This window comes from Schistosoma mansoni, assembly GCF_000237925.1.
Source record: "Schistosoma mansoni, WGS project CABG00000000 data, chromosome 3 unplaced supercontig 0174, strain Puerto Rico, whole genome shotgun sequence".
In the NCBI taxonomy this organism is placed as follows: domain Eukaryota; kingdom Metazoa; phylum Platyhelminthes; class Trematoda; order Strigeidida; family Schistosomatidae; genus Schistosoma; species Schistosoma mansoni.
In genome coordinates, this window is record NW_017386012.1 from 497,399 (window position 1) to 509,631 (window position 12,233).

At 38.3% G+C, this 12,233-nt stretch overlaps 1 protein-coding gene across 1 annotated transcript; it reads right to left on the bottom strand.

Moving 5' to 3' along the window:
- Nucleotides 1-2,095: 2,095 nt before the first annotated feature.
- Smp_165900.1 (n2,n2-dimethylguanosine tRNA methyltranserase related) lies at nt 2,096-11,796 on the bottom strand (the record flags this gene model as incomplete). The annotated part of the gene is made up of 6 exons (XM_018791216.1): nt 2,096-2,289; nt 4,727-4,991; nt 6,999-7,184; nt 9,579-9,771; nt 11,286-11,526; nt 11,568-11,796. 6 exons carry the CDS (start codon nt 11,794-11,796, stop codon nt 2,096-2,098), a joined length of 1,308 nt encoding a protein of 435 aa, XP_018645597.1.
- Between the last annotated feature and the right edge of the window lie 437 nt (nt 11,797-12,233).

The window sequence follows — 12,233 nt, forward strand, 5'->3', positions numbered from 1 at the left end:
ACGTCGGGGCGGTCGATGGTTGGGCATACGTAACACGTGTCTCAGCCATCTCAACTGATGAAGTTTCACTACTTCATCAATCGATTTGCCATCCTTAACTAGTACCAGTTTCCTAACGACTGGATTACTTACTCCGTGGTCCCAGGATATACGAGCAATGCTTCGAAGACACCTTTAATAGAAAACTAGTAGCCTACGAATATCCTCTACTCTTATCGGCTATGTTTCACTACCATAAATTAGGACGGAACAAACTGCTGTACAGTAAGCCCACCCTTTGCTTGTTAGACAGATATCTCGCCTATGCATCAAGTCAAACGTTTCAAAACTATTAACAAAAACATTCATCGTACTTAATTAAGAATTCGTTCTTTTTATAGAGTGGACCACTATTCCGAGAATAAGCAACACATATTTGGTCGATTTGTATTGTATAAATTGATTGGTTATTATCTCACAGTTAACAATAATGTTTATGGTTAAAAAGAAATGATTCTAGACAATGGTTTTGAAACCTGATTGTATTTAGAGATTTTATCAGAATTTTGCCTGTCGTCAACTAGGGAATACAAACCTTAACATAACAAACATTGGATGTGGAAGGTGGTGTTTCAAAAAGTTGTCAAAATTAAGTGACTAATTCTGTTTCACAGACTGTTAGGTTGGAGTCTACGCGATTGTAGTGATTGGTGGTTAGATATACTGTGTGACATGGCTTAGAATTCGTCACTATGGCATAAATGTATTCACTGTCTGCTCCTAGATCTTCTAGTTCTAAATTCACCTTGCACATCTTATTTCGTGGTTTCATTCTTCTTAAATCCTATCCCCTATGTCTAATCATCTTTACTTATTGTTACTACTTCTGTATTCATCCTGATAATTTCATATCGTGCTGAGAAGTTTAGATGGTGCATATTTCTGTCACGTTTTATGTTGCTTGTGACTGGCTGAAGTGTCAAAGAATTATCCATTAAGCTACTAATGAGTAGCATCGCCGTTTCGTACGAATGCCTACAAACTTTTTTGCAACAGATTTAATGTCTTCATAAACCAAATGTTCGTAGTGTTATTCTCCAAATAACTGACTAGGTATGTTTCTAATGCGCTTTAAAAATGAATTTTGTTTGATTTATGACCAAATAAGGCTATATTTAATGAAGAGAAGGGACTAGATAGACCGATGAACATATAGTGAAAGCCAGAGCGACTTATGCCAATCTGGACTATCTTTGGCGCCTTCGTGATGTTAGTCTGGCTGTAAAAGATCGGATCTACAACGCGTCGGTGAGAGCAGTTTTGCCCTATGCTTGTGAAACCTGGCCTCTCCGAGTTGAGGATGTTAGACGACTCTCTGTGTTCGATCATCGTTGTCTCCGAAGGATTGCTAAAATCCTGTGGCAACATCATGTTAGTATTGCAGAGGTTCGGCATCGTGTGTTCGGGCGCAGAGACGATAATTCAATTGGTGTCACCATCTTGAAACACCGAGTTCGGTAGCTTGGACATGTTCTACGAATGTCGTCCCAGAGAATTCCACGTCATGCATTATTTGCCGACTCTGGGACTGGTTGGAAAAAGCGGAGAGGAGGTCAGTGTATGACATGGTGTTGTGGTATGAAAGCTGCAAATGACTGGCTTCTGTTGGTCCTTCACGACTCCCTGGCTGGGGTCCGAGAGATGGTGCTACACAGTGGCTAGAGACGTTATCAGATATGGCTCAGAATAGAAGCCAGTGGCGAGCCTGCTGTAACCTTCTTTTACTTTCTGCATAAAGAGAGAGTTCTTCTGGTTGCACATTTCAGTTTCCCTCACCATTACTTTTTTTGATTTTTTTCATATGCATCTTACCCCTTTCTCTTCCCATTTTCATTGTTTTGTGTGGCGCATATATATCTGGTGCCCCCTTGCACCAATATTTATGTGTTTAAATCAATAAATAAGATAGACATGAAATTAATTACTACTTAAAAATGAGACCATTCGAATTATCCTTCGAAGCTAGGAAAATATTTCTTAAACACATGTCTACACTACTTGATAAGGAAAGTTTTATCAATTAAACAAATAATTGAAACAAAAAAAATCCCACTTACTATAAGTCTGGTTGTTTAGGGATGGTACAACCAAAAACTGATGCTAATTGATCAGTTATGTAATATAAAGGAACATCTGGAAGTTCTTCATACGCCACAGTAGCCATACCAATGATACGCTTAAATGTGCCGTGATTTTTATTCGTTAGATTATGAGTTGATACATGAACTTTTGATTTATCTGATCCAGTACCTGAATGGATAGAATATCAAAGCATTTTATTAGAGAATGACAACGAATGATTATCACCGAAGAAAATGTCATTCAAACAAACAAGTGTAATAAAACTTCTTGAAAAGTACGTAGGTTTCAAGTGTGGAACAGAGATATTCATTGATCCTGCTTACGTGGTTAAGGGATTTGGCTTACAACCACTAAATCCCATGTTTGAACCCCACTAGGTCTCATACTTGGAGGGTGGCTCGTATCCAAGTACTTGGTGAGAGCGTTAATTAAATCATTAACCCACCTCCTACTTTGAACCGTAATATTGACTAAAGTAAAAATTAGAAGAAAACTAGAGATGACCAGGGCAAAAGATGACATCACTCTACGAAATCAATAACTGCTGGTTTGTGCCATGTTCGTAGTTGTAGATGTGTGTGAAATTGTCTTAAAGAAAATCCTTCCCACTGAATTATCTTCATTCCTCTCCAATGACCGAATGGATCTCTTTTGTTATTAGTGTAATTTATTAAAAATGAGAAAGATCAAAATACTCTACATAACTAGTACTATTATCCCCCATAAAGCTAATATTTTCACACCAATAATAAACACATAGTATAATTATTCCCGATGCGAGAACCCGGAGAGGAAATGCATTTGGTGAATTAAACCGCAGAAAATGAAGGAGAAACTGTTCAAATATTCACAATCGGACTGGTTATTAATCCCCTACGGGCAAGTTTATTTCCCTATGTTCTTTATTTTCCTCGATTTAACAGAGTTATTCTAATGAATGTATGCTGTATGACAATAAGCGTAGTTATATGCACAAAACAGATGAAGCTTTATACATTGGTTAGTTAGTCACACCCCACATGTATGAGATTGTAATACAGCATTACCACGATATTGGAACCAGTGACAGTACGACTAACAAGCTTCAGTTGTTACTATAATAATAATGACATTGTTTTTGGGACATATTTAAGTACAAACATCAAGCACCACTCCAGTGGAAGAAATCAGGAAGAGGCGCTGGAAGTGGATAAGGCACACTTTGAGGAAACCACCCAACTGCGTCACAAGACAAGCCCTCACATGGAATCCTGAAGGCCAAAGGAGAAGAGGAAGACCAAAAAACACATTACGCCGAGAAATAGAGACAGACATGAGAACGAACAAAAACTGGATAAAAGTAGAAAAGAAGGCCCAGGACAGAGTGGGTTGGAGAATGCTGGTCGGCGGCCTATGCTCCATTGGGAGTAACAGGCGGAAGTAAGTAAGTAAGTAAGTAAGTAATCAAGTACCACATTTCAACAACTGGAATAAATAATATACACTGGATATTATTCTTAAAAATGTTATTCAGACTAAATTACTTTATTTTCAACGCTTAATTATCAAAAGTCTAGTGTCTCGGCTATGAAAAATACCTGTTGAGATACTAGCGATCTATCTACACCCCGAAATGCTCTCATATGGCCACGCGTATATAGCCTCTGCCAAGGAAGTCCTACTCACTGCCTTCTCGCACCACAGGTGTTGTTTACGAAATTTAGAGGACGAAAAGCGAATGCTCGGTGCTTTCACCGGGTTGGTGGACACGGAGAGTCCACCTAGGGGAGTTGGGAAACCCTGATTCCAAACCAATGGTGCACATGGGCTCCAGTATCCTGAGGGAACAAATGGCGTATGAATCAATCGTTGGTCACCGTCTACCATGGGACTGCATCTCCTCACGATGCTCCACTGCCTTGTGGGTTAGACCTTTAGGTCAAAGGCTCTGGGTGTGGCCCCCTAAGAAAACCACCTGCTTCGGTCTGGGCACCCGGGCAGTATCACAGCCCTCACACAAATCAAATGAGATTTGTTCGGTGCATATATATCTGGTGCCGCTTTGTACCAATATTTATATATTCAAATAAATAAATAAATAAAACACTTTTTATTTGTTTAATAAACATTAGACTTTCCAGTATATCATCAGTTTAAATAATAGTCTACTCTGTCATTTCATGAATCGTTTTGAAGAAAAACTTTAGAATGGAAGAATTTCAACCTATTTAGCCAGCTTAACTAAGAATAAGGAAGATTAAGGGACCGTTTCGCCTTTTCACGGAATAACTAAATTCGAAATATACTCATACTGTCATTTTAATCTAGAGATAGGAAGATGTCGATGGCTTAAACATTTAAATCTGTCATTCGATTTTACGTTTGGTTTTCGCCCCAACTACACTGGTTAGGTACTGTGTTCACCCAAAACCAATCTTAGACACTCCTTAAACCTTCTGTGCCTCTTTGATTGGTCTCGCTTCATCGAAGAAACCAACCAAGTCCCTTCCTTTTGCCATCCCCCGGTACGAAATGGCCAATTTTATCACTCTAAGATCAATAACATTCGACGAAACTGGCAATACAACACTAATTTCTACGGAAAACTAACACAATACCAACGTACTTGTATCTAATTGTGTTGAAGATGAGTGATTTTCACCATTTAAACAACTTGATGTACCGTTATTAACGTTTTTGGGAGGGTAGCCTAAATCCGAAAGAAACTCATGTAGGAATGTACGACTATGTAAAGGTCCAATCCAAATAGGACCAAACACATGAAATTTCGAACCACATTCTATACACTGAGGTCCTATAGGTGGGCCATGAGCTGCGGTAACTACTTTACTGGTATCAACTGCTTCTCCAAAAGGTTGTATGTGATAGGCCTAAAAACAATAAAAGGTAAAAAAAGTACAGTACATTGTCCGGATGAAAATATATACAAATTATTTGACATACTGCAAATTATACTTTACAAACCAAATAACTGTTTGTGTCATTTTTATTTCCGTTAATGATAGGTTTTTATTCAGACGAGATTAATGACCAACTTTGAAATACTGTGATAACAAAATTAAGTAATTGCTTTTAGGATAGGAAATATTTAATAGTTCTTGATGGAGTTTTGTTCTCTGAGCTGGACAGTTTTGTCGTGGAGCTTTCCTCGTTCTTCTGAAAGACATCATCAGCACAAACTTCAAGTAGAAGTGATGTGTTCGAACTTCTCCACAAGTGGTTCACAGCATGTCCTGTAGACCTCAATGTTGATTGGTTCTTGTTGACTTACTTTGTTTTGGTTGCAGCTTCCATTGGTTTGATTTTTGGTCCTATGTTTGTCCATAATTTTCCTGATTGGTTGATAAATTGGGTGCTTACTGATTGACCTGAGCGCCAAGCTTCTAAAAGTTCTCTGGTGTTTTTGGAATTGCCCCTATCCGAAATTTCCACATTTTTCCAGTTCAATGTGTCCACAGTTGTCCACGTGCATTGCTATAAGTGAGGACATGTCATAGCATTTGACTGCTAGTTGATGTTCATGCAGGCGAAGATGAAGAGGGTGTCTGCTTTGTTCGATGTAGTGTTTTTCGCAGTTGGCGCAGTTTATTTTGTATATGATGTTTGGTTTTTCTTTCATCACTTCATCCTTTGGTTTGCATAGGATTGATTGTAGTGATTTTGTAGGTTTGTGTGCAGCACCTATTCCGAAGGGTTTCAGCAGTCTCGTTGTAGTTTCTGATATGGCTTTTTTGTAGGGTAGGGTGATCTGTTTGTTGATTTCTGTACTTGACTTTGTTTTTGATGAATTTGATTGGGTATCCGTTCTTTTGAAAGGTGGTTTAGAATTTGATCTGTGTGGGTCGGCTTCTTATATACTTGAGTTTCCAGTTTTCCTGTGTCGGTTCTTGTGATTAATACGTCCAAGAATGATAGTGTCGTTTGACTACTGTTCCACTGTGAACTTGATGTCATCGAAGACGTTGTTAATCCAAAATTTGGATTCGTTATGTGGATGACGCATTCATCGTCGTCAAAAAGGACGAGCTGGAAAACACTTACAAGCTGACCAAAATGAAGAAAAGTACCTGAAGACCATCCGGGACATATTAATGGACGATTATTTTACATATATTCTTATTGTTTAACTAATGAGTAATTAGATTGTGTATATCTATATTCATCTTATTATAAGCTTCATTTCGACCTATGAATTATTATTATACGATTTACTGCCCCTAAAATATATTCAGTTTACTGATTACTATCTCCCCCGTTCACAGACACATTTGGATTGATCTTGTACAAATATTATTTTTTATTTTATGGTGTGATGTGGTCTGTTTGTCTGGTATATAAACCGAGTATGCTTGAAATAAATGATTCGCATAGCAGAAGCCTTAATGGGTGTTTTGGACTCAAGTGGAAGGGCTAGACGGACAAGGGACCAATAAGGACGCTAGACTGCTCATACCAGTTGAACATCATTGATTTGGCAGTGTTAAGATTGGAAAGGTCGTATTTCGATTGGTGGATAATTCACGTGATAAAAAGCCGGACATAAAATCATAACGAATTGGATACAGCCTTCTTCTAAAAGTCACAACAACCCTTATATGTAAAAAACAACCATAAATAGGACTGTGTAGCTTTAGTTGATGACATCCTCCAAAAGGAAATTTCCTTTGTCGAAACATCTTCATTCTTTTTAATGAATTAATAGGCTTCTTTCATTATCGTATGTCCGACTATCCACAGCTGATCTTAATATCTTAGATTATTTGAAATATTTCCGATAATCCAAAGAACAAAATTACGATTCTTAACTACTGAACTATTAATAATAAAACAAGATTTGAACGAGACGAAATGCTCATAGTCGTAAAAATAATACTCACTAAGCATCCAGGACAAATATAGCAAATACCATGTTTAGCTGCAATAGCTTTTACAGATATAGGACTGGACCAAACACGTACAAATACACGAATGTAGAAATCCACCGACAACGATAATAAAGGTTCAATAACTTTACCATGCTGACTAGCAGCCAACTGCATACCATTTAAAAGTATTCGTAATCCCTAAACCAAAAAAGTAATATCGATTACTAAACATGGTTATTATAGTGAGACATTTTTAACTTGGTTTTGTGAATATGGAGATACAATTTGTTTTAAAATGAAGAAGTTAAACCCTGAATCATCTAAAATCCTAGAATAAAACTTATGGACGATTTTTAAGAAAAGGAGATCCTAAGAAATGGAATGGTAGTTTTATGATGTGCAAAAGACGAGTAAATTAAGACTGATCATAACTTCCATCACATTCTGAAACCTAAACATCTAAATATGTCGAAGTAAGTTACAGATATATTAGATGTATTTGGCCTCTGAGAACTTCTAGGGGAATCGTAAACAATGGAAACGGAGGAGGAATATATGTATTGCCGGAAAAAGGAATTAGTTTGAAGAACATAACGTAGACGTGTCCTAAATTGTGTGGTTTCAGAACATCAGTTTGCGTATTTATTGGAAAAACGACTATATATATCGCATAGGTGAAATATTAAGTTGTAGGTCTAGATTCCACTGCAACTACCTCGGTATGTACGACCGAGGAGAACCACAGACCTTTACACAAAGTTCGTAGTTCAAAGCTTAGTACGATGTTACTCCAAAATAAATAAAATGACATAACTTTGTGGCCGACTATTTCAAAACCAATTTCAACTGATAAGACAGTTTTAAAGTCACAGCTCAAAATTTCAAAAGTTCTTACTTGTATACGGTTGCTAAAAATTGTCTTCTTTTAGTACAAATGAAGAAAACTGTGAACAGGATGGTAATTTTCAGGTATTAATAAATAGATTTGTAGTTGGTTTTTATTCTATGTAGTTTACATTTTTTGGGTGTCTTAATACTATTCCCCAACACTTTCACATCGTAATTACTCAACTAAAACATCATTTCGGATTGACTATTACCAAATTAATCGATGGGGAATCAAATGTGTATTTATCGGCCGCCTAGTGAACGAAACCTGGTTACTAGATCACTCTGATAATATGCAAGAACCTAATAGGTCCTTTGAGAGTCGCCACATCTTTGCACTTAGCCGGCCAAAAACATGGCATATAAACCTTAGTTTCGTTGTTTTGAAGATATGTACACGAGTTAGGCAAAGTTACTGAATTCAACAGAATATTAGCTTGCAGTCCTTGGAGCTCTGTAACGCGTCTCCATCTACACTTATATTTGAGGAAACAGTAGTTAGCTGCACAATCTAATCGGTTAGGACTGATTTAAAGCCTATTGTAAGTCATTCTAAGTAGATTGTCTGAGATCGTCTGCGGTTTAAATGAACAATTTTTGAGCATAGTGAGGTACGACTCAAACGGTGGCACTGACCTTTCTAGAAAATAGTAAATTATGGCTTAGTCAGACGAAATTCTTGATACTCCTCTTTGATAAGCCAAATGTCAGAAAATTTTTACAGTTGAATTCATGAGTCAATTGAAGCTAGACCACCATGAAAAACCTGGAAGCACTGGACGACCGTTCCGCCCTATCGTGGGACTCCTAAGCAGTGCGCATCCACGACCCCGCCTCGCAAGATTCGAGCTTATTTTGACTCATGAACTCAACTATAAAATTACTAAAAATCTCCACAAAACCCCTTCTGATAATAATCATATGCTCACTACTGACTGGCTTTAAGAGGTATTTGCTAGAGTTCTAGTGAGAAGCAGTGACCAATGGAGTTCAACCGGGTCTGTTGTGAGATATCAACTCACTGAAGACAATGGTGAACGGTTGCTCAATTTCGTGGATTGGTTGAAGTTAGACGTTAACACCGTTGGATGCCCGCTCACTGGTCTAGAGGCTAAGCGCTTGCGCGCGAGACTGATAGGTCCTGGGTTCGAATCTCGAGAGGCGGGATCGTGGACGCGCGCTGCTGAGGAGTCCCATAATGTGATGAAATGGTCGTCCAGTGCTTCCAGGTCTTTCATGGTAGTCTAGCTTCAATTGACTCATAAATTCAACTATAAAATTACTAAAAAATCTCCACAAAACTCCTTCTGAGAAAATTCTTAATCAAATGCTAACACTTATACGCTTGTGCCATCAAGAGACTGTCGGGTTTATTGGAATGTACTCTGGGAATCTTACTACGTATAGTTTCCGAATTTTTCTGAATGAATAACTCCTAAAAACAACTGGAAATACTTCCACTGTTTATTACTAAAATAAGTCTAATGGTAGTGCACTTTAAATGGAATCAAACATAGAGCCATTGGAGAAGGACAGAAATATTCGTTGGGATGTGACTTTCCACTTGTTGCATACATCACTGGTAACCATAACCGAGAAATAGATTCAAGTGAAAGTTATCAGAACTCGGAAAATTTGACATTATACGCTTTACTAGATCACAGTTTGTCAATATTTTACTATGGCTAAGGATTCATAACTTACAACTTCATGTGTAGAGCCTGTTTTAATGGCCATCCCACCATACTTTCCCATCGAAGTCCCAGGAGTGCTCCCACATAACACAGCCAAATCTGTTGAAGTGACACAAAGAAGTCCACCATTACGTAAACACTGAACAGCTGTGTTTAAAAACGGACTTGCTGTTCCAAATGGGTCGATATCGACTACATCAAACCTAACAGGAGTCAGAAAAAGTTGAATCACACGAGATACACAAACGAAACAGAATCAGACTTTTCGACAGTGAGACCACTAATTGAAGACCATTACATGAACGTTACCCATATAATTGCACAGCTTTGTAGAGTTACAGTGGATATAATTTGGTGACTAGGTACATATACGCATTCCGAATGTGGAAAACTTATAATGGTCAAAGCTTATGAAAAGTTACGTTCAGCATTCACTAGTATCAGGTGATTAGTCCAGACGCCCTTGAATGCCCTGGTACGGCCGAGAGTGGGGAGGGCCCGCCCTCCCTCGGAATGCTCTAAAACAGTCACGCGTATTCAGCCTCTGCCGGGGAAGTCCTACTCACTGCCTTCTCGCACCACGGGTGTTGTTTACAAAATTGAGAGGACGAAAAGCGAATGCTCGGCGCTTTAGCCGGGTTGGCGGACACGGAAAGTCCACCTAGGGGAGTTGGGAAACCCTGATTCCAAACCAATGGCGTACATGTGCTCCAGTATCCTGAGGGAAAAAACGGCGTATGAACCAACCATTGGTCACCGGCTACCATGCGACCGCATCTCCTCACGATGCTTCACTGCCTTGTGGATTAGACCTTTAGATCAAAGGCTCAGGGTGTGGCCCCTCTAAAAAAAACCAGCCGTTTCGATCTGGGCACCCTGGCAGTATCACAGCCCCCAGACATTTTTGTGGCGCATATCTGGTGCTTTCTTGTACCAATATTTATATGTTCAAATAAATAAATAGTTAGTCCTGACCATATTTTTTACGCATTCTCTAACTTCTCGATTACTGGTGTGAAATGTTAGTAACATGGGTTTAATCGTTAGGAAGAGGCAACAACTTAATAACGAATTCATACATCCAAAAGTCATGTTATGCACAGAAAAGAAAGATATCGCAATCACAACCAGATAATGGTAATATAGCATAAGACTATGTCGATCGCCTTAATTTATAACACTGCATCAGGTTGACGAAACTTGACAAGATGGAAGTCAGGGGATATGAAATAGCAATAACATTGACAGTATGAAAGGAATCGGTTAATGGGTAAGAAACGTGTCAATAATCTATTTTGTAAGTGATAAAATATTCTCTTTGTTTATCCCACCTACATAAGACATGTTAAGGAACTTCTTGATACTAACAAACACTAAAGTTGATTCCGCTGCTTTTTGGAACAATAGTATGTAATTGCGGAATATAAAAATTTTCTTTGGTGGGAAATATACAACTAGACAAACAAAAATACCTAACTGAATATACAACCACATTTATTGCGTTTTGCTTTTACTAATTAAGACCATATTTAAGATACGCTTCCCGTGGATGCTCAAAATTAATTCCGATAATAAACATTGTTCGACAACGATTCGGATACATATACACAGAGCAGAGAAATCTAGCTGTTATATGATCTTCCGAATTTAGACTTATGGAGATACCTCAGCTGATGATTATTTGTGAACTGAATTAACAGACTAGAAAAAAACAAACCTTTCTTTAAGTAACCGATGTTGGTGCATAAGGTCCACAGCGTCACCGCAGACTGTACTGACAATACTCCCCACATTATTGTGGGTGACATTCTTCTGTATCAAAGCAACAGCCTCTGGACTAAGATCATTGGCAATAATACTCGATACATTTGAAACTTCGAGAGCCATTCTAACAGATCTAATTCCAGATGCTGCTAATGCCTCCAATATCTTTAGGCCACGAGGGAAATCAGGAGTTTCTTTCGTAATGATACTTAATAGTCATCAAAAGGAATCATACCATTCATTTTGTCCTTCATTTTCAGAATAGCTTCTCTTCTGTGCAACTTTCCAAACTGATTTACTACAGCTATTGTAAGGTCTCTGTTAAATTCTTGTACAGGGTTGTAAAACACGCCATCTGGAAGCATGACTTCCGCACAGCCTTCTTTAATAAAAGATGTACTAGCCATACGCACGTTGCACGATATATGTTGAAAAAGACGGACTGTTTTGAGTACCAAGGTCATCAGGGTAGTAGCGCATCAACATCAGACATAGTTTCAAGGACTTCAGTTTAAAAAAAAAGCTCAAATAGTTCTGGATGGAATAGAAAAAGAATTTCACTTAACGGGCTTCCGCATCTAATAACAGTGTCTGGAGGTATTAACCCAGGTGTATTTAACGGTTATTCTTGTCAACAGGTCAGGCATCATTTAAGTGCGAATATAAAAAATCCGGAATATATGTAAAAAGACCATAGCTAAATCCCGCACGGCTTACGAACGACAGTTGGCATACGATAGCCGTACTTGTCCGAAGCGACTGTTTTCGTACGTTAAAAGGCGGACGAAACGTAGTGATGGTATCCCCTCATTACTGTTAAGCGAAAATTCAGCTTTATTGGCTGAATCTGATCTGGCGAAAGCGGAGTTATTTGCTAACTATTTCAGTGAAGTCTACTCTA